Raw genomic sequence first — 23,665 nt, 5'->3', positions numbered from 1 at the left:
CCACAGATGGATACTTATTTGAAGCCACAGGGTTGACCAAATACCCCTTCGAGTTACTTTCTATCTTTGAGGTCTTTGGCTATACTTTATAACCATACAACTGGACAAAAAGGCAAAAAAATTTCCCAGGTTAGTTGCCTGTGAGTAGGAAGAACTGATTCATCCTTTGACATTCTAATAGATAGAGGCATGGTCAACTCTTAGCCTCAGTCATGGGAGAGAGATCCAAGCACAAAAGTTGTTAGGGGAGGGAGCTCTTTTCTTTGTTTGGTTGCCCCTTAAAGTTCTAAAGGAGTCAGTCCATGTTGTGTTGAACTTGACCCATCCCCTGGGGTTAGGTTCTTCACAGTGAAGTCTCCCAATGGCAGACTATGTTTAAGCAAGTGTTTTGTAACTGGCTGTGCGTGTTACGTGTGTGCAGGTATGGATGTGTGCATGCATGTATGCCATCTGGGAAATTGGTGCTGCTGGGTGGAACAGCTTGAATTGAAGTCAGTGCCAGAAACCCAAAGATCTACTTACAAATCATCATCTGCTTGGTTCTTGCCTTGGCTATTCTGATGAAGAATCCAATGGGGAGGTGTGGTGGGCCTTCAAAAAATGAAAAACATATGTTCATGGTTGGGACCCTCTTTGAAAAGAAGAGAGGGGGAGAAGATGATGTGTGCTTTTCAGGTGATCTTTACTTCCAAGCAAGGGATGAAAACAACCAGTTTCTCTGTTTTAAGTTGCCTTTGGCAGGGAAGGTGATGGACCTCCCCTCTCTTTGATGCTTACTTACTCTGTTAATGCTGGAAATGATGGTACAGACGGTTCAATAACGGTGTACGTCTGTCTTTCTCAGTCACCACGGCAGCCATGCTGGGAATTAATGGAGCAATGGAACTGCTTTTCAAGGTCATCACCCCCTACACGCAGAAGCGCACCCGAATAATGAGGTACAGAGCCCTTTTCTAGTACTTTCTTTGCAGTAGATGCAGAGGCAGAGATGGCTTTATGTACATTCTCAAGATGCTTCCAGGTAACTTGAGTGATGCCGTCTTCATACATATGATACAATGACTTGGGAGTTTGATTCCAGATCTTTCTCACTCAAAAGCCCATGGTTTTTTTTTTTTTGCCTGAAGCCTTCAGGTAACCCTTTCATTCAGAGCAACTCTACCATCATGAGTCTAGTCCTTATAAGACAGTCCTGAAGTGACTGGTAAGTTGATGCTCATCAGGGTCTCTAAAGAGTCAGCCGGGTAAAGTTCTAATATGAAATCTGGGCTTTGTGCTAGTCCATCACTGTTGCGTGCTAGTTTTGAGATGTATTTTTATGATTGGAAAATGAAACTCAGCCCATTTTCTCAGGCCCTGCTTGCTGGAGTGGAGTGAATCACAAACTTAAAAAGGGAGATGGCTAGATATGAAGGAGATCTTTGGAACCAGTAAGATCCATCATTTTATGGGAGTGACTCAGTGAGGACCTTGAACGAATATTAGGAAAAATCCAGCCAATTTCCAGGACGTATGGGGTTATTTGGCAAAGTAGCATTTCTATGCCCAGCCACGAGATTTTCTGTATCTCACCATCAATCTTCATCTCTTGTTCCACCTGATTATTTTTCTCTTGGGTCACTACAGTAATGCCATTATCATCCATTCTCACCTGCAGCTTTCTACACCAGCATTTCCTGGAGTGAAATGCATTGTGTATCAGTGAAAAAACTTTTGTTGTCTAATATGTTGAGAAGTATTAGGTTAAAACCAAGTTAGGTCCATGTTTTTACCGTTAGCCTTCTCAGAGCCTTTGGAAAGCCAACTCTTCTCCAGAATATCCCAGATGGGTGTGTGGTGATACCTTATTCTAAAACTGACTTGGCCAGGGAACAATTTTTATTTTGGAGACCACCATTTTGGGGGACAGGGTACCATGTATCTCATTTCAGCCACCCCTCCTGTAGAGAGCAAATGTGTTGTGAAACGGGATTCAATTGAATTATACCAAGGGATCCTTATCTAGTAAGTATAAAACCATCACAGTCATAAACTTGGTGACCACAACAAAAATTAGTTTCCTGATTTTTTTTGAGATTATACTGTATTTCCATCTTAAACTTCCACTTATGTCCATTTGGATATGTCTCATTTTTATCATTGTGTGAAGGTCTTTGTTGCTGACCCCTGTAGTCTTAACATGTCCTTCGGTCACCAATCTGTGCACTTTAGCTTTTTGGCTTATTCAGAAGGCCTCTTCTACTCTGCTCTGTTTCCATTCCTGTTTGGCAGCTCGGGAGTATGTGGTTGCTTCCCCTGCATTATGTGAAGGTCTGTGTGATGTCGGCTGGGCTCATCCACATACAAGTCTCACTCAGTCATTCCTTCTCTGCCACTTGGGTGCCCCGTTGTTTGCAGGATGTCTTTAGGAAGCCCCTCCCAGTTAACCTCGGCGCCAGCCCCTCCCTTCTGGGCTTCTGGTAACTTTGATCGTCTTCCCCATTCAGACTGAGCAGGGTGAGAATAAGCTGCGAAGCCCAGAGCCCCCTTCTCAGAGACACGTGCTGGTCGTTGTCTCTGCTGCTCTTTCTCTACTGCAGAAGGGAGTTGAATTCAGGCACAGACCCGATCAAGGTGCCCCGGGAAAATGGGAAAGTAATACCACGGAGTACCGGGGTGGATGTTTCCAACGACAAAAAGAGCTTTTAGGGACCTCAGGCATATTTCTGCATTTCTGACCTGTTGTATAACATTTGGGCAAGACGATTCCTCTTCTTGAGCTGAATGCCAAATTAAAACCAAACCTCCACAGAGGAGAGTGGTTGTTTTCCAACCATTACAGCATGGCTATCATTGTTGTGACATTTATTATGTGCCCGGCCCCATACTAAGCGCTCAGCATGCATTATCTCATTTGATCCTCGCCTCTGCAAGGCAGGTGCTATTACTGTCCCCAATTTTATAAGGAAAAATATGGCAGCTGAAAGAAGTTAAGTGATATGTTGGGATTTAAGTGAAAGAGCTGGGACTTAAACCCTGTTTGATACATGAGCCTTAGCTCTTAAATCACCACTGAGTATCTTATACAGTCTATTTCCAGCATTTTATTTCTAAACCACCATATGTAAGATAATCATAAGCAGTTAAAGTTTGTTTAAATTTCTGTTACTGTCTAAATGGCTTATACTCATGGAGCAATTTGCTTAATGATAGGGGAGACTTCCTCCTCAATCCAATGGCTATTTCCTCTCAAAGGCTAAATAAATGTCTACTCCCTCCACTTCTGAATTCTTTCCCAAAGCTGCCTTGCTTCCTACTTTACCTCCAGCTCCCAACAGCGAGATAAGAACAAAGGGGCTGTGTAGCCCTCTTTCTAGCAGATTCCTTGGCCAGTCATTTAACCTTTTCCTTAACTGAAATTTCACATTTCCTGAAGTGTGAATGTCAAGTCCTACCTCCTAGGTTTGTTTGTGGGCATTAATAAATAGTGTGTAAACATTTTGTAAGCCTTGATATGCTATGATATTATTAATCATTATTAATACAAATACTAACGGATACTTGGCTGCCTGTTTTAGATCAGACAGTAGAGCTGGAGGAGAAAATGCAGATGGGGAGTTTGGGCAGTACTCACCTTCTCCCGTGACCCCTGTCCCCCCACTGAGACGCCTCCAAATGAGTTCTGCCCCACTCCATGTGGATGCCAGAACCTGTGGGTTTGAAGGGGTCTTCCAGGAAAGCCATGAAGTGCCAGGTCAGGGGACACGAACACCCCTACTGAGTGTCATCCTCTAACCAGTAGCAGGCTAGGGGAGAGTTATTCTGGGATGCCTCTGTAGGAGCAGATGCCCACTGTCAAGCCACTGTGACTCCTTCCTGCCCTGGAGATGAAACCTGCCCCACTTCTCCAGCACGAACCTAAATTTAGTTGTCCTTCCACGAAACCCTGTCTCCAGATAGTACTGAGGGCAATATTTATGATGGATGCACCAACGAGACCCCTAGAGAGAAGGGGCAGGCAGAGCGACATCATTAGCTCGCGGTGCCTTTGTGCTAGCCCTCGCTCCCAGGACAGGCGGCTGTCCCAGGCCTCCCGCAGTTCCCAAATATCCACCATGCTGGAAGTTTTTCTGTCCTAGATTTGGGTTGGCTTGCATCTCTCCCCTCACCCATCACCTCGGTCTGAGCAGTTTTTGTCAGACTGAGACGTGTTCCTATGCCTTCTCTCTTGGTCTTCCCTGATTGCAAAGAAATCAAGACTGTGTTCCAAGCTCCATTTCCCTCCTTACCTTGTTTTCCTCCCCTCATCCCTCTTTCCAGCCAACTGTCTTGGCATGCAGCGTGCCGTGTTATGCTCCAGGTCTTTCCTATGCACTTCTCTTCCTCTGGAACAGTGGGGGTCCGCCCAGTTTGGGGGCTCCGCCTTACATTACAGCTCCACCTTACTGCACCACCTCACCAGACAGAAGGAATCCTCTCCTCAGTGTTTCTCCAGCACCGTGTTCATATTTCCTTGAACAAATGTCAGGTTTAACTCTGTACTCGGTTGGCCTGTGTGTCTTCTCTTCCCTCTAAATTCCAAACTTTCTGCAGTAGAAACCAAAGTATATTGATTCTTCAGAGGGCCTACCCAAGTGCCTGGGCTATGGTAGGCTTTTCAATCAATTCAAAAGAAATTCTTAGATTGAAAAATTTGTGAATTTACCTATCTAATGGTGAATAAAAGCTAGCATTTACTGAGCATGTGCTACAGTGGACACTTCATATTTATTTGCTACAGTGGACACTTCATGTTTATTACCGTGTTCTTCCTTGATCCAAGCTGACTCCGCATGGGAGTTCCATTGTGTCTAAACATGTCCGGGAGATGCTGATATGGCCAGCCTACTGAACACTCTATTGGGTGAGGGACTGAAGTACCTTCTGGCAGAGAACTCATTCTAAGAGTGAGAGACAGCAACCATCAGCTGGAGAGATCAAAGTCTCACTCACGGGAGGGAAGGAGAAACTTGGTGTCTTTTGTCTCTCACTTAGAATTGTCTGGGGAATGGGCTGAGATTGGCAGAAGGGACAGATCTGAGTTTGAGGGGATGTGAGAGGCAGCATTCACATGGAAACTTTGCTTACTGTTTGAGACAAGCGTCCAGTGTCTGGCTTGGTGAATGATTCAGCTGAGGCTTTAGAATTTATGAGGGAGCTTTATATAGAACTCAGAAGAGAGAAATGACCCCAGGCCAGGGTGAGCTATGCTCTTGCTAGCTTGTTCTACTTGCAGACAGGTTTGTTTATCTGCACCAAAGCCGCTTTTGAGCTGTCCAAAAAAATAAGTAGGAAAATTTATTGAGGCAGTGATGGATTGCCTGTCTGTGACTGACTCATCCTGTGACCTTAGAAAAGCTTGTGTTTGTTCCAGGTCTGAATGCCTTCTGCTGGGAGCTGTACATTTGTTACATCATCTCCAGGACAGGCCTGCGAGTTTTGGTAGTAATCATGGCCATGTTTACAGCCTGCCTGACAATTTCCAAAGCATTGATCCTGTTGGGTCTTCATACCATGCTAGTTGACCCAGCCTTTGAAGCCGAGTTCAGCTCTTATCACTGGTGGGTGTGTCTCCAGTTCTTTCAACTCTGCTGGCTTCCTTGTCTCAAAAACACATCCATCAGTCAGAAATGGGTTGAGGTTTCCTGGCAGAGGCTGGTCCTTTAACGCCACTGCATTCCCTGACTATTGCACCACACTTTGAAAAAGGGAACTCAAGACTGTTGGCAGGCGGAGGTGGTTCCTTTATCCCTCACCTTTGATTTCTCTGGAGCTTCTCCAAGAACACAGGAGGTGAGGAAGTGTGTGTTCAGGGCCATGCCGGCCTCCCCCTTGCAGAGGAGACAGGTCCTGCAGGCTCACGGCTCCCTCAAAGTCCTCAAGCTTTCAGCAAGTTCTCGTGCTGTGATTGACACTGTTCAGGCTCAGGGGCTCCTGGGCGCCCACGTGGCTTTGGGTCTGTGGGGTTCCGAGGCCATGCACCTTACCTGGGCTCCAACAGCTTGGCACCAGGAGGAGATACAGATACGTTGGGTCTCCAGCAAACCTCACGAGCACATTCTTCAGCCTGGTCTCCTGTTGTCTGTCCCAGTAACTCCCTGTGCTTAGAGTGGTTTTTGGTAATCTCCTTTCAAAGGCCAGTTCTCAGGGCATCTCTGGCCTTTGTGCTTTTCCCAAGGATTCTTGGGCATTGTTTCACTGGCAGCTCTTTATGGTGATTTCATCTTCAATTTATGAGCTACAAAAATATGTCCTGCTCCTCCTTTCCCTCCCCACCCAAGCACTATGTTCCCAGAGCCAGGCCTTCTCCAGCCATCACACCATTCCACTTCATCCGATCAAAGCAGCTGACAGATGACTGGAGACTCATCCAGAGCTAATGGGTTCCCTGAGATCATGAGCGATGGGGTGACTCAGCTCCTTTGTCACTGAGACGAAGAAGTACATTTTCTTATTTCTCAAAATAGCTGCTGAATTTGTCTCTGGGCGTTCATTTCCCCACCTCCCCATCAACGGCTTTGTGACTTTTGCTGGTCCCCATCCTGTGCAGTTGGATGCTGTGGTCTCCAGGGCACGGGCTCCCACGGAGGGTTCAGAAGCTGTGTGCTCCAGATCACTTGGACGCAAGGACCTTGGCACAGGAACAAAATAATTCCACCCTCGCCTCGGCTCCCCTTATTGACAGAGTGCCTGGTGCATTTGCTACCTGACTCTAGGCCTGTAGCTGATGGTGCGATGAATAGTTTCCTACATGTATTAAGCTTTGGCTGCTAGGTTCATTGGCTTAAATTCCTTTCATCTCCTTGGGAAGCCAGTGCCCGCTCCCTGATTAGGGCCAGTCATAGATATTTGAGTCCTGGAGTCTAAAAGCTGGAAGCTCTTTAAGGATCTGCTGGTCCAGCTCCTTCCTTTTAAGCTGAGGTCGCTGAAACCCAAAGAGGCTGAACTAAGCCTTCTGTCCTAATTTTAAGACAGTTTTCATTTCCCTAAGATGCTTTCCTGAATAATGCAAATCAAACATGCCCTGGACTAGGGCTTTTAACATTTATCTGACAATATTCTGTGTGTCCATTTTGGTGCTAGTCATGGGGGTCTGAGAACAACCGAAGGTGGACCCTGTCCTTAAGTTGGTGACAGTCTATGATAATAACAGTGCAGTGTGGTAGGGCTTCCTGACCCAGGGTTGGGCTTGTGAAATGGGCCAGCTTCCTGTTCTGTGGTGATGTTCTGGAAGTGTCTTCATCCAGAAATGCCCTTAGAGCTGAGAAGGAAGGGCCTTGTGCCTCAGGCGGCCCTGCACTGTGGAGAGCCTTCCTTGAAAAGGCTGAAGTGGCCCTCTGGTGCCTGAGGCCGGCTTGGGCTGGCTGTGCCATCCAGACAGGGCCCCTGGTTTCTGTTTCTCCCCCCTTTGGGGTGGTGTCTGATCCCCTGCCACCTGAGTGGGGTGGGTCAGATATGTGAGGAAGAAGGCTTCTAGAACACATGCATTTGGGGCTGTGCTGAGATTGCGTGGCCAGCCCTTGAGTCAAGGAGGATGGTTGGGTGAGCAGGTCCCTCCTGCTGTCTGGTGCGTTATTGCTACTTCAGCATGAGCTGAGATGGGCCAGACAGAATGCCGCTGGCATTCTGATTTGGGGCGCATCAGAGTACTCCAAAAACAAAACAAAGCCAAACCTCCTGGGCCCTGCATATTCTTGGGGCGGGGGCGGGGGCTACATGCACCACTTCACCCTGGCAAGGGTTCTCTACAGAAACTCCATTTCCATTTTCATCTGCTGAGGACTGTACTGACCATACCACCCCATAGATTTGTCCCCATTTTCACCCTGGGGACTAGAGGCAGGCTTGTAGGAACTTCTGCTTTCCGTAGAAGTTAATCTTTTTTGCCCAGTCTGACTCAATAAGGAGCTTCTGCAAAGAAGTTTGTAACCTCCTGGACCACCCACAAACGTTGGGGAGGGGACTTGAAGAACTGAACAGGGGGGTGGGGGTCTACAGGAAGACCCTTAGCAGTAGACACGTCTGTGAACTTCACCCTTTGTTTTGAGGGAAGTGGTATTTCTAACAGGCCATTACCAAATTCCTCAGGAAGTGATTTCATAATTTGACACCACAAATTATAAAGCACACTGGGGAAAGAAACTGTTTTTCTTGTGGGGCTGTGCGATATCTTACTTAGCAGAGAGAGGCTAACTCAATTAGCTGGAAAGGAAAGGGTCAAAAGGAAGCCATGGTGCAGATGTATAGCTGTCCAAAGGTAGTTGCCTTAAAGAATTATGCAGAGATTGCAGGATAGGAACAGACTGTAGGCTTTCTGTTTAAGTTTGATTATGATGCCATGTTAATATTAGAGCTCATGTGACTGTTAATTATATTCATCAGAACCAATGAGAAAAATGGCTATGGAACAATAGACTGCTATTTAAAAAAAGTGAATTATTACAAATTAGGTTTGAATTTCTTGCAGGTGGTACATAACAGGTATTCAGTAAATGTCAGTCGAATAAATGAACAGTTGTTTTAGTCTGAGTTGCAGTCTTTTAACCATTTATGCAATAAGTATTTTGGGGCATTTATTATCAGCAGACATGTGTAAGCTTTCAGATGAAAATATATAATCCTTGCCCTCAAGGTACTTGCAGACACATGCATACATTGGCATGTAAACCAGTAAGATAGATGCTATAACGGCAAAATGTTCAAAGAAGGAGAGAGCCTCAGTTTACTCAGGAACTGGCAAAGAGGAATTCACTGAGAAGGCAACTTTTGGTTTGACATAGGGAAGGAATTTCCAAGATGTGAAAGTTATAAAAGGAGCATCTTCCAGGCAAAGGCAAAAGCAAGTGAAAAAAGAAAGCACAAAAAATGATTTTTTTTCACATATGATTCCTAGTTTATTACAAGAGAGTAAGGGCAGGGAGCTCACCCACATTGAGCTGGAATACTCCGAAAACTTACTAGACAATAAAATAATGGGAATATGTAATTCACAAAGAGGGAATCAAAAACCCAACTTGCCAATTATCAGAGAGACACAATTTAGATCGAGACACCAATTTCACAAGTTAGAATAGCAAGGATTTTGAAAAATGATATTGTTGATGAGGATTCAATAAGGTGGGTGCTCCTACATGCTGGTAGGAAGATAGACCGAGAAAAATCTTCAGGAAAATAATGGGTGATGTCTATCATATCAAGGTTTTTTTTTTTAAGTTCTCATTCCTTAACCCAATTTTTTCTCTTCTTGAAATATATCCAAAACAATCACGGGGAAGAGTAGATAAAGGTTTGTACACAAAATGTCAATCATGGTATTATTTATAATTGGAAATACTATAATCTGAAAAAAGTAGTAACTGAGGATGCATGTGAAAAGTGATATATTTATACATCATAATATTATGTAGCAACACACAAAAAATAGGAATTATATTTATGATAAAATATTGACTAGAAAAAGTAAAGCTCAAAATTCAGTGTAATCTCAACTGTAAAACATGTGCACATACCTTCAGGCTAAAATGGAAGAACAGGCGTGAGATTTATCTTCCCACCTGAAAAAAGCCAAACTCAGATAAAATATATAAAACAGTGTTTTTAAAGATACTACACTTCAGGCAGTGAAAGCCATTGATCCCTGAGAGATGAACCCTTATATTATCTCAGTTAATGTCCTAGGACAGTTTCTAGGTTGCAGTGCAGGGTAGGGGACCCCAGGTACAGCCTAGCTGATGGTCTGAGTTGAGACAGGGCTGAGATTCTGGAGATACCAAGGTGCCTGGAATTCACAGGGCAGACCACTAAAAGGAGGGCAGCTGCACAAAGATGGAGAACCCTGGAGATATTCAGAAGTTCTCCTTCAAGTATTCAGCTTCAAGTATTCTCCTTCAAGTATGGTCAGTTCATACTTGTGGGGAAACCACACAAAGCCATGGAAAGGAAAACAGGGGAAAATGCCTGATGCTCACACAGGGCTGGGAATAATGCTTGGTTCTACAAGGCGGACTGGAAGAAAACTCATGGCCACGGGGTATTGAGCAAATGCCTAAAAGAGTCCTGCGTCAGGGGTGGGGTGTAGTTAGCTCTAAACTGAGCACTGCTGTGATCTTCTCTACCAAATATGAAATCAAGACCTGAAAGGATAAAACTGTGTGTCTAAGAAACTTAACTGCATCTCAGGATAAAGCTTCAAAATAGTTTTAGAAACACAAAAACAGCACTCAATAAGAAAAATAGAATCCAATAGAAAATGATCAGGCATTCAAAAAATTAGGAGAAAACGACCCATTGTGAGGAGATGAATCATTAAATAAAAAACTACCCAGTACTAAGATAGATATTAGAATTATTGGGCAAGAACATTAAAAAGTTATTCTAACTGTATTCCATATGTTCCAAGGTTAAGTAAAGACACAAGATACTTTAAAAAGACCCAAACTGAACTGGTAGAGATGAAAGCTACAGTGCACAAAGAGGTAAGTACGATGGAATAAATTAATACAAATTAGACATGGAAGAAGAAAAGATAAGTGAACTTGAAGGCATAACAACAGAAAGTTTCCAAAATGAATGAAGCACAGAGAAAAAAGAGAATTAGGAAAAACAGAAGAGAGCACCAGTGAATCATGGGACAAATTTAAGCAGTATAATAAACATACAATTGGAGACCCTAGAGAGGAGAACGAGGTGGGCACAGAAAAAATATCTGAAGAACTAATGGCTTAAATCTCCTAAATACTATAAAGTCAGAGATCCAAGAAGCTCAGAAAACTGCAAGTACAAGAAATAGGAAAAAAAAAAACTAATACAAATCATAATCAAATTTCTCAAAACCAGTGATGAAAAACTCTTAAAGGCAGGCAGGAAAAAAGACACATCTGTACACAGGAACATAGGCAGGAATATAAGAGAAACAGTGCAAATGAAAAATTGGGAGCAGCATCTTTAAAGTAGCAATTCTGTATACAATAGTAGGAATTCTGTATACAATAAGAGTATCTTTAAAAATGCTGATGAAATAGACTTTTCACACATATAGAATCTAAAAGAATTATTCAGCAGTGGCTCTCATGATGAGAAATGTTAAAAGAAAACCTCATGCATGTACCAGGTGTAAAGAAAATGTTACCAGGTGGAAAGATGTACTGATTGAAAAGACTTACAAGCTCTGGAAAAAATAACTACATGCATAAATATATTTGATTTTTGGTTTACTATTTTAATCTCTTTAAAAGATAGTTCAGTGTTTTAGTAAAAAGAAATCACATTGTAGTTTGGAGTTTAGGTTCCAGGTAAAGTTAAAACATGTACCTACGAGAGCACAGAGATCAGGTAATGGCTTACACATAAAATGGTCTAAAAACACTGGAAAGTAGACTGTGATAGGTTAAAAATGTAAACTAAGGAAACCACTAAAATAATATATCAAAGAGGTATAGCTTAAAAGACAACAAAGATGATAAAATGGAATAAAATTATTCTATTAATCCAAAAGAGGGTGGAAGACGATGAAAGACCAAGGAATGAATGATACCTGTAGCCAACACACAGCAACATGACAGATTTCTACTAATCTACATACTCCAATTAAATAACAAAAATTATACTGATAAGAAAGCAAGACTCCTTTATTGGCTGCTCACAAGAAGCACACTTTAAATATGAAGACACGATACGTTAAAAGGATGGAAGGATGAAAAAGATGCACTAAGCTGCTACCAATCAAGGTAAAGCTAGAACGCCTTTACTAATATCAGATAAATGAGATTTCAGGACACATAATATTACCAGGGACAACAGAGGTAATTTCATAATAATAATGGGTCAATTTATCAAGAGGACTTAAAAATCTTAAATGTTTGTACACCTAATATCAGAGCTTCAAAATCAATGAACTAAAAAGTGATATAACTGAAGGGAGAAATAGACATACCCATGACTGTAGCTGGAAATTTTAATAACTCTCTCTCAATAATTGATCAAATAAGTAGAGAGAAATCAGTAACGATACAGAAATTTTTAATAACACTATTAACCAATGGGACCTAATTGATGTTTATAGAGTTTATAGAATAACTGACCTGCCAACAGCCAAAATTCTTTTCAAGGGCTCATGGAATATTTACAAAGATAAACAATATTGTGGGCCAGAGAACCAATCACAATACATTTATAAGAATTCAACATATTATAAGGCATCTTCTTTGACCACAATGGAATTAAATTAGAAATCAGTAAGAATAAGGTCTCTTGAAGAGCCCTTACATTTTGAAAATTAAATAACATACTTTTATAGAAACCATGGGTTAAAGAAGGAATCAAATGAGAAAACAAAATATTTTGAACTCAATGAAAATGAAATGCAGTGTGTTAAAATCTCTGGATGCCACATACTTGTGGGAAATTTATAGAACTATAGGCATAGGTTAGAGAAGAAGAAAGGTAGAAAGCAATCTAATTAATGGTTTCAGATTTCACCTTTATAAGTTAGAAAATGGAGATTCAAATCCAAAATAAGTGAAAGGAAGAAAATAAGAGAAATTAGAATAAAAATAAGTGACATAGCAAAAGAAAAGTGATAAAGAAAAATCAATTTACTCAAAAGCTGATTCTTTGATAAGATCAACAAAATTGTTAAAATCCCTATTTAGACTGATCACAAAATAAGAGAGAAAAGACAAATTACCATTCTCAGGAATGAGAGAGGAAATTACTACAAATTCTACAGACAGGAAAAGGATAATGGAATATTCTGAACAGCTTTATGCCAGTAAATTTGGCAACTTTCATAAAAGGGAAAAATTACTTGGCAGACATAAAATACCAAAGCTCATTCAAGAAGAAACAGATAACCTGATAGCCCTATACTTACTAAATAAATTGAATGTATAATTAAAGTCATCTACACAAGGAAAAGTCCAAATTCAGATGGCTTCACTGGTGGATTCTACTAAACATATAAGGAATAAATATCAGCAATTCCATACAAACTGTTCTGGAAAATGAAAGGACAGGAAATACTTGCCAACATATTCTACAGGAAATACTTGCCAACATATTCTATCAGGCCAGCGTTACCCTCAAACCAAAAGCAAAGACACTACAAGGGAAGAAAACTACCAGCTAGTATCTTTTATGAATAGTGGTGCAAATATCTTTCAATTGATATCAGCAGTGGATAGAATCACCAATTGGGATTTATTCCAGGAATGCAAGATTGGTTTAACATGTAGAAATCATTGCAATAATTTGTAATAGTTTATCAAACAAAAAACTTAAAAACTAACAACATGTGATTATCTCAATAGACACAGAAAAACGTCTGATGGAATTCAACATATTTCCTGATAAAAAATTCAATAAATTAGAAAAAAAACTTCCTTAATAAGTCATATCTATGAAAATCAAAATTCAACGAATTAGAAGTAGAAAGGAATTTCCTTAATAAGTCACATCTATGAAAACCACTAGGTTACGTCTTAATGGTGAAATACTGAATGTTGATCCCCTAAAATCAGGAATGAGATTAGAATGTCCACTCTCAGTATTAGAGATTCTAGTCAGGGCACTGAGACAAGAAAAAAATAGAGACATCTGATGTGTAAGGAAGAACTAAACTCTTTATTTGCAGATGATGTAATTGTCCATGTAGACATTCTAAATGGAATCCACACACACACACACACACACACAAGCTCCAAGAACTGTGAATTGAGTTTCCAGTACACAAAATCAATATACAAAAAGAAATTATATTCCTATATAATGCAATAATTCATTGGAAACTTAATTTTTTCAAAATACAATTTGCAATAGCATGAAAAAAAAGAAATATTTAGGGATAAATCTGACAAAAGATGCAAAAGATCTGTAAGCTGCACAGTACAAAATGTTTCCTGAAACAAATTTATGAAGACCTAAATAAGTAGAGTTCATGGCTCAGAAGAATCAATATTGTTTAGATGTCAATTTTCCTTAAAATGATTTATAGAATGGGAATATATACCCAGTAGTCAAAGGTTTGAGGACTTTTTTGAGAAATTGAGAAATTTATTCTAAAATTCATATGGAAATGCAAAGGACCTAGAATAGCCAGCACAGTTTTGAAAAAAAAGAGCAAATTTGGAGGACTAACAACACTACATTTCAAGACTTATTATTTAGCCACAGTAATCAAGACGGGGTGGCACTGATATCAAGACTGACAAATAGATTAATGAAACAGAATAGATGGTTCAGAAATAAGCCTACATATATATGGGACAATTGATTTTTAGTATATGAAGTTCCATGGAGAAATAATAGTCTATTCATTGTGTGGTCCTTGAAGAAGTTGCTACCCATACGCAAAGGAGGAATTTCAGCTTATACTTCACACCATAAACAAAGATTAACATAAAATGGATAAATAGGTCTAAATGTGTAACCTATGGCTATAAAATTTCTGGAAGAAAATGTAGGGGAATACCTTTGTGACCTTTGGCTAGGCAAAAATTCATTAGATGCAATATTAAAAAAGTACTATTTTATGGATAAATTGGACTTTGTCAGTACTAAAAACTTATGCACTCTAAAGGCACTATTAAGAAGATGAAGATACAGTTCAGAGACTGGGAGACAATATTTGTCAAATGTATATTTCATAAAGGAGTTTTATCTTGTATATATAAAGAACACAAACCCAATAAGAAAATGAACGATCCAATTGAAAATGGGCAGAAGATTTGAATGAATATGTCACCACTGAAGATATACAGGCAAATATGCATGTAAAACAAGGTTGACATTAAAATTTATTAGGGAAATGCATAAGGAAACAACAGTGTCATACCACTATATACTTATTATAAATGGTTTTAATTAAGAAGACTGATCATCAGAAGTGCTGACAAGGATATGGAACACATGGAACTCACACACTGCTGGTGGAAATATAAAAATGGTACAAGCACTCTGGGAAACAGTCTGGCACTTTCTTAAAAATTGAACATATACCAAGAATGACTATTCCTTTTCTAGGTACTTACCCAGTAGAAATTATGTACAGCTTTACAAAGATTTGTACAAATGTTCATAGTGGCTTTATTTTAATAGCCTCAAACTGGCAACCATCCTAACATCCATCAACTGGTGAATGGATAAATATAAGCTATAATGTTTCCATACAGTGGAACATTACTCAGCAATGAAAAGAACGAACTCTCGATATATGCTCAAAATAATTATACTGGGTGAAAGAAGCCAGACAAAACAGTGCATGCTATATGATTCCATTCATAGAAAAGTCTAGAAAATGAAAAATAAACTATAGTGATGGAAAGCAGATGAGTGGCTGTCTGGAGACAAGGGTTAGAGGTTAAGTGGGGGAGGAAGGGATTACAGACAGGCATGAGGACATTTTTGAGGGGTAAGGGATATGTTTATTATTTTGATTATGATGTTTTTAAGGTATATACATATGCCAAATCTTATTAAATTGTACACAAAATGTATAATTTGTTGTATATGCCATTATATCTTAATACATCAGATAAAAAAACAAATGTTTTCTTTGCCTAAAAATATGCACAGTAAAATCTTTAAGGAAGGATACCAGTAACTCTCATTATTTCTGATGGTAAGACTAAAAACTTTAAAATGTTTTCTATAAATATTAGGCATAACTTTTATAATTATGAAAGTTTAAGCTAAGTGAAAAGAGTTGCAGTAATATCTAGCCTACAAAATACTCTTTTTGATTATCTGGCTACAGAGACATGCATTGAAATCAACACTATCATTGATCATAAGATCATTCAGTTGTTCATTCAAAAAAGGAATTGAAGAGGAATTTTGACTGGTAAGGAGGATTTAACCCATCAATGTTGGGGATGGGAAATGGAGCAAAGCAGAGGATGGTTTTCTGAGCAGAGAGGAAAGCATGAGAAAATAAATAGAAGCAAGAAACAGACTGGTATGAGTGGGGCAATTAGTTGCATATTAATATAGGTAAAATTTGAGATGAGTGGTAATGGCAGAGAAAGATATGAATCAATCCAGGATATTTTCTCATATCTTGTCTCCCACCCCACCTCCCTTTCTCATTTTAGTTTTATTTTTGTGTTCTAGGGAAATTTTTTATTTTTTTTCCAACTTGAATAATTCAGTTTTCTGCGATTGCCTGTCTGTTGTTCACTGCCCCCAACAAAGTTCCACATTCATAACCATGTGTCTCATATAATATATAGTCAGTTCTTTATAGTCTTAGATTGATGACCTCATGACAGTTTGCTCTGGGGCTGTGGACACAAATGCCCTGTAGAATATAGCCTTTAGAACAGAAAGCAGGTACTATAGAATTTATTGCTTTTTCTAACTTACATTTACTCTGCATCACAGGGAAGTAACCTTTGAGTAGCAAGAAAACTACCTTCTTCTTTTGAACTGAAGAACAGTTTTCTTTGTCATTTCAGCCTTACAGAGACACTCTCCTAGTATTAGTTTGCAATCAGTAACAGTTGAGCTGGATTATGTTGGAGTGTGGTTTAGGTCCTTACTCAAATATTTCATAGCAGGATCTTCATGGTTAGAGTACTCTCTAAAAGAAGAAAAAAGAGAGAAAGAAATCCTAGTAGTTACTTTTTTTTGCCAGTTTCCAGGTCTGGAAACCTGGAGACTGCATGCCGTGGAAAAGGTCCATAGCTATAGCAACAGGTTTTGCAATTTTATTTCAGTGTTACTGAGATGCTGCTACCTGTCATGGCTTCCTCTCCAACCTGTGTGTGATCAGGAGAAAACCCTGGGAGCTTCTCACATGCAGGCATGCTAGGAAGAAGGTGGCCACATGTGACCTTGTCCAAAAGATTTCCACATTGTGTTTGCCTTGAGTTCTCATTTCTCTGGGATAGGAGCTTTCTCCAAGAGTTCACTAGGGTCTCTGTCCATTTTCCTCTGGTGCATTGATCGGAGATCCTTCTAAATATTTTACTTGGGATATTTGCTTTCAGTTTCTCAGTACTGCTAATATTTTTGCTATTTAATCATTTCTATAATACTTTTTAAAGGGTTAAACAATTTTAGACTCTGTGACATAGCAATACATTTTTAATTCTCATAGAAGCTATAAATGTTTTATGCAGAAGGGAAAGTAGGACACTCACTCCACTATCCTCATTTGATAAATAGAAACTTTGTGTCCAAAATAAGTGATTTCCTGTAATTTACACAAAGAGAGGGTAGAAGAGGAAACAGGGATAAGATTCCCCTTCTCCTCATGACAATATTTAAGTCGATTTTGCCACACCATGCTGCCACAGGATGAGTTTTTCTCAATGTTTAAAAGCAGAAATGATTAGATGACTATAATAAATAAATAAAACACGTGCAGTGGACAGTTTTACTAGAGCCCAAGGGCTCTAAAAAGGAAAGAGGCAGGCTTGGGTCTCTGTTTTCCCTCGAGGTTGAAAAGATTTGTCTTTGCAAATGGCCCACCCTTGTCATAGTAAAGATCACCATGCATAATAAAATCCCATATTATGTGGCATGTTTCAGGCCGAATGTATCCCCCTGACAATGCTTTTCATAGCTAACGTCAGGCTCCCCCAGTTATGTGATGCTGTTATGGAGTTCAAGAATACAGTGGCAGAGTTATAATAATAAAGCATAGGAGGGGAAAATGGGAAATGAACAGGCAACAGCGAGGGAGGAAAGCAGTGTTTCTGAAACAAGATCGAGTCAATGAAGCAGAGAAACGGAAGGCAGATCCTGAGCCCATGGACATAGCCTGCCGCCATCTCTTGGTGGCCGTGGGTATTACAGCATCAAATCGCCTCATCCACAAGCTGACATCCATTTCTTAATATTAACTGGGAGTATATATTTGGATATATATATAATATAGAGGTATTAAACATATAATTTAAATATAATATAATAAGCATTACATAGTATATTTATAAGTATATAATATATATATTATATATATTTAATATACTTTTAGTACCAAGTGTCATGAGATGACTTCACATTTATAGAGAGATTATTTTCAAGACACTCAAAGAAAATAGCTATGTAAGAAATTCACTATTTTATCTTATATTTTTGTTTGGAAAACCCAAATATTGCCTTCCTGAAGTGTGTTTGTGATGGGAGAAGTGTTCACCAGGTGTCCTGTTGGTATTCTGTTCTGATCAGAGTTGTTGGCAAAGGCTGAAATGAGGTCACTGAGCAACCCCTCACTGGGTCAATGTGATTCTGGTTTTTGAAGTAGAAGCATAAGAGTGTATTTTGAAAGCACTCTTTTGGCTTTCCATGGACTTTTGTACATACTGTGTTTTTGTATTTTTTTTTTTTGTTTCAAAAGGGCAAACAGCTTAAAAAGGAGTTCTAAATTCTGGTTCCTTACAAGGGAGCTTCTAAAACAAAAATATTTTCTCTCTCACAGAGTCAGTGTCTGTCTCTGAAAATTTCCCCTTAAGGAGTTCCTGTAGGGAAGGACTTCATGGAGAGAGCAGTTTATGGGTATCCAGGCCTGGGGCAATTTACTAAAACATGGTACATTTGACAATGTCTCAAGGTGGGCTTTTGTGTTGTGTTCCAAGACAAATGTCAAACTCACATCACGATAAGGAAAAGGGGAAAGTGGAGAAATGAATGACAGGGTAAAGACTGCTCTTCTTGGCAAGGGGTACTGCGGACGTTGTGATCCACCGCTTCAAGTGTGGGGCTAACGGGAGAGCACTCTGCCGCCGTCTTGTTGCGTGTCCACCGTGGGCATGCTATTGTAATCTCAAAAGCCAGTCTAACGAGGAAGTGCGTGGTCACCCTGGCAGGTTCCCCTGAGTGAACCTCACAGAGGGTATCGTTACCACAGGCTTTCAGGAATTGAAATCAGCAGCATTAATAAAAATGGAACATGCCTTAGGAACCTAAGATGTGCCAGGCATTTTCGTGTATGTTGTCTTACTTAACTTCGACAAAATCACTGTGATGTTGGCATTTATGCCTCCATTTTCCAAATGCGGAAGCGGAGTGTAAAGTATGTTTAGCAACAGTCCAAGGTTGTGCCAAAATGAGGATTCAAGTCAGAGCATCCGACTCTCAGTCCCAAACTCCTGTCATTATACAACCATAGTGGTTTTTCAAGTTGTCGAGCCCCAGGCTGTGCTTATTTCCATCTGCCCTTTGAGGATCCCTAGTCCGTCGCTGACACTGATGCCAAAGCACTTATAATCTGCATCTCCTTTTTGCTTCTAAGCCAGTTAGGGAGGTCTTACTGAAGATCAGTAATAAGAAAGGATATGGGGAAGGAAAGACATTATTCTACATTTTTAAAGTCTGGTTTCTTTACACGATTTTTCTTTAAGTGGATGAACCCTGCTCCCTTTCCAAATGAATTCTTCCATAGAACTTCAAAATACAATGCAGATAAAAGCTACTTCCTCAGCAGTTGGCTGAAAATCTGGCATTCTGCCTTCTCTTTGCATCCTAAACTTCTTGCCCCCGTTATATTCTCTGGGGCTCCAGGACTTGAAAGAACATACATGAAAAGCCCTCCCAACTATTGAAAATGATGTCAGGTCAGCAGCTGTGGTTTTGACCTGGTTTTGGATTCAAGAGCTGGCTTCCCCGTTTCAGTGACCTTAAGCAAGTTTCCTACCTTCACTGACTCTCCAGTTGCAGACGGGGCATAACAGTGCTTTATCCCACGGGGCTGCTGAAACACTTAAATGGGATAATGTAGTTGAGGTCCCAGAAAATGGCTAGAATATATCAAGCCTCAATAAAGAGCAGTATCCTTTGCCCATTCTCTGTCCTTCAAAAGTCTCTCTTCAAAGCTATCCAGATTGTGTGCGGGACAAAGGTAACTACAACGTTCTTTGCTCGACACATGCACTCCCCCGAGGTGGGTTCCATGCTGGCCTTGGGTTTGCAGTGCAGCTATTGGCATTGCCATTTGGGGGCATCATCTCCCTTACGCATTTGCTCAGAAAGCTACTTCCGTTTAGATTGCGTCATCTCCCCCTGACTTCCAGCGTTCCTTTAATGAGCAGTTGTTAGTGGTGCTGGGTTTTTTTGGCAAGATGACAAGCTGAGCCGGGGTGCCCAATGCTGCTGTTCCAGGGTCATTACTGGCATGAGAAAGAAATAGACAATTAAGCGAAAGTGTTGCCTCAGGGTTGGCAATTAAGTAAGGGTGTCGTCCACATGCCAGAAGCTTCAAGGCATTTCGGAGTACAGAAGGTTCCAGACAGAGGAAAGGATTCCAAGGCCACCTCATCACTCCCATTTTTTGGCAAAACGACTCTCATCCACTATTGTGGGAGGAGAGCTGCCAAAATGAAGGAGGATAAAGGACAAATGGAGATAAAAATATTTAAAAATTATGAATGGTAAAATTTTAAAATAATGTCCTGAAGAAATAGGGAGCTAGGATAGATTGGTAGTGTGTAAATTCATGTTTACTTTATCTGTGGGAGCGGTCATTACTTTTAACGTCTTTTACAGATTTTCTATTTTCTTATAAAAAAAGTAATACATATATAATGCATATCTCCTGTAATCCTATTCTCCAGAGATAGCTTCTTTGAACAGTTTCATGTAAGTGCTTTCAAATTATTTTATGCATATGTGAACATGCATATATTTATAATATATATTATTGCTATTATTATTTGACAAAAATAGGATTATCCTAAAACCATCGCTCTTCCATTGCACTTTTTATTTATTAATACATCATGAATGCTTTCTGGGTTGGATCATAAACATCCCTTGCCATCTATTTTTATTTTTTTAACTGATGTAAAATTCACCATTTTAAAAACGACCGTTATGAAGTTTACAATTCATGGGAACTTCGTACATTCACAGCATTGCTTCTATTTCTAAAATATTTTAATCACTCCCAAAAGGCAATCATACCCATTAAGCAGTTACTCTCCATTTTGCCCTATCCCCCAGCTCCTGGCCACAACGAATCTGCTTTCTATCTTTATGGATTTATCTATTCTGGGTATTTTATCTAAGTGGAATCATTTAAGGTGTGACATTTATGTCTTTTTTCCTATTGTGTAATGTTTTCAAGATTCCTCCATATTGTTGCATATATTAGTACCTCATTCCCTTTCCCACCCAAATAATATTCCACTGTATGGATACACTACTTTCTGTGTTTCCATTCATCAATTGAGGGATCTCTGGGTTGTTTTAATCTTTTGGCTATAGTGAATAATGCTGCTATGAACAGGTGTGTATGTATTTATTTAAGGTATCTGTGGTCAGTACTTTTGGGTATATACCTAGGAGTGGAATTGCTGGATTGTGAAATAATTCCATGTTTAACTTTATGAGGGACTACCAAACCCTTTTGCATAGCAGCTGTACCATTTCATATTCCTACCAGCAATGTATGAAGGTTCCAACCATTTCTTACCAACACGTGTTATTTTCCACTTTAAAAAATTATTATTATAGCTATCTTTCTCTGTGTGAAGTGGCATGCCTTTGTGATTTTGATTTGCATTCCCCTAATGACTAATGACACTGGGCATCTTTCCATTTGCTTATCAGCCATTTATTTATCTTCTTTGGAGAAATGTCTTTTGAGGTCCGATACCTATTCTTTAATTGGATTATTTGCCTTTTGTTGATCTTGCCAACTTTTTAAATGTGTGCACAGTATAGAAGCCACCCTACATTCAGCAATAGACTCCTTGCTACCTTTATTTCACGGAAAATGAAGGCATTGTTGCCATGAAAAGGAGAAATAGATACTGGGTAGAAAAAGCAACAGATGTCCACCATATTTAAGAAAATACATGAGACAAGGTTCTCTGAGGAGCCTCAGAGGAAGTTTCCCATGATATTGCAGTGTAATAATTTTGTAACCCAAACTCATCAGTTTTACATAATATTTTTCTTTCCCTGGATGGGAAGACATTATAAATGGCTGGTGGGGAAGAGTAGATGGAGTGAAGGAAATGAGACCCTGGAGTTGATGATTTTTGTTTGGTTCCAACCTCAATCAGAGGTATGATTAAAAGCTCAGAGATTCTTCCCAGGTGATTTATAAATGCTCTTACCCATATGAAATGAACTCTTGTCACCAATTTTTTTTGTAACTTCTTAAAGAACAGGTGACCAAGCATCTTAGTTCGACTGTGACAGTCTCAGGTTTTGCAGTGAATATCTAGTGTCCTGGGGAACCCTTCCGTGAATTGTGAAAGGTCTTGGCATCTGGTGATGGTGTGGAAAGTTGGAGGGAAAGTGCAAAACTCACATAGCAAACCCCCAAAGTGGGGCTGAAGTACACTCTTTTAATGTCAAGTGGCTTTGGGATAGATGGATAAATGGATGCCTTCTGTAGTTACCATTATTTTCTCTGACTGTTGATATTGGCACTGTGATTTGTGGTTCATGGTAATGGACTATCCCTTATTGCCCCGTTCTGGGTGATGACCCTTAAGTGTGAATTTGCATGCATCGTCATTGTGAACATTTACGGTCTGTGTTTGTTAGTTTAATTTTAAACATTGTGAATATCGTGAACAGGTTTTCTAAGCATTCAGGTAAGAGGATGAGAATGATCACAATACCAGTCAGTGCCAGCATGACCCAGACATCACTGAAAAGGAAAGCTAAGTGACTGTGCTATTTTAATGACAACTGGAGTCGGGGGTTAAATAAACAAAGCAAGCATTCTGTACAATTTGCAGAAAGGAATTGGGGATCGTGCCTGCTGGAAAAGGGGCTGTGAAAGCACATGTGGAGGCAGTCTTGCAAGTCTGGGATGAGGACAGTCAAGGACTTCTAAGTCAATTTCAAGGTTTTCATCTCGCAAAAGACACTAATATTTAGTTGAAACTAGTAACTTCTGAATTGGCTTGAGCATACTGCACGAAGAATGCACATTATTGTCTTGGTTCCTTGAATGTTTTGTGAAACTGAGGGAAGTTACAGTTACTGAATTAGATGTTGCAATTTAAATATCCTGCAATTGAACAGAAGGGATAATTGGGTATCTGATCTGCTGGTCCTGCACCCTGTAGAGCTAATTTTGTTAGTTCTTATTAATGATCATGTTTTCTGTGCTCTTGAGTGAAAACAGGTATAAATAAAATGTTTTCCCTAGCTTTCAGGTTTTTTGGTTTGAAGAAATAGAGTTTCGAACTGTCTTGTTCATTTCTATGGATATTCTAATGTAATGGCAGAAAATATAAAAGAAAAGATTGTGGATACGCTTGTTCAAATGCCAACTAGACTTTACTCATCTAGCTGCATTTTAGCAGATACTGCAGATGTAAATTCTGACCAATCTATTCAGTCTATAAACTTTTTACCAAAGAAAGTAAGAAGATCTTGCCTACTACATGTCCTATGCACTTTCTACTCAACATTGATTAGAAAGGCGTGTGGTTTACTTATGCATTTGAGGCTTTCAAAGTAAAGGGTTTTCCTGGTTGCTTTTCAGTTTCCCCAAATCATGCAGAAACAGTAAGATTTTAAACTTTATAGAAAGGAAGAAGATAGTGCCCTATAGGATGGCACATCTTGATACATTGTTGCTGGCCATAAAAAAGTTTTAAAATATGTTGGCCTGCTATAAAATATTTTGAAATGTGAGATAAGAAGAATCTTCCTCTCTAATTTGGAAATACCTTGACAATGA

At 39.7% G+C, this 23,665-nt stretch overlaps 1 protein-coding gene across 11 annotated transcripts in view; it reads left to right on the top strand.

The window, feature by feature from the left end:
- The window catches only part of AGBL1 (AGBL carboxypeptidase 1), an 822,820-nt gene that overhangs the window by 59,399 nt on the left and 739,756 nt on the right, over positions 1–23,665 (top strand). For all 11 annotated transcript variants that reach the window (XR_012127046.1, XM_073226990.1, XM_073226992.1 and 8 more), the window contains exon 5: positions 845–938. Coding sequence is in view for 10 of the 11 variants with exons in the window: in XM_073226990.1 (XP_073083091.1) it covers positions 845–938 (94 nt within the window). In the remaining variant the exon portion in view is untranslated. The remainder of the gene's footprint in view (positions 1–844; positions 939–23,665) is intronic.

Source organism: Manis javanica, chromosome 18 (assembly GCF_040802235.1).
Source record: "Manis javanica isolate MJ-LG chromosome 18, MJ_LKY, whole genome shotgun sequence".
In the NCBI taxonomy this organism is placed as follows: Eukaryota; Metazoa; Chordata; class Mammalia; order Pholidota; family Manidae; genus Manis; species Manis javanica.
Note: the sequence above shows the minus strand (reverse complement) of the source record. Positions and strands in the feature narration are given on the sequence as shown.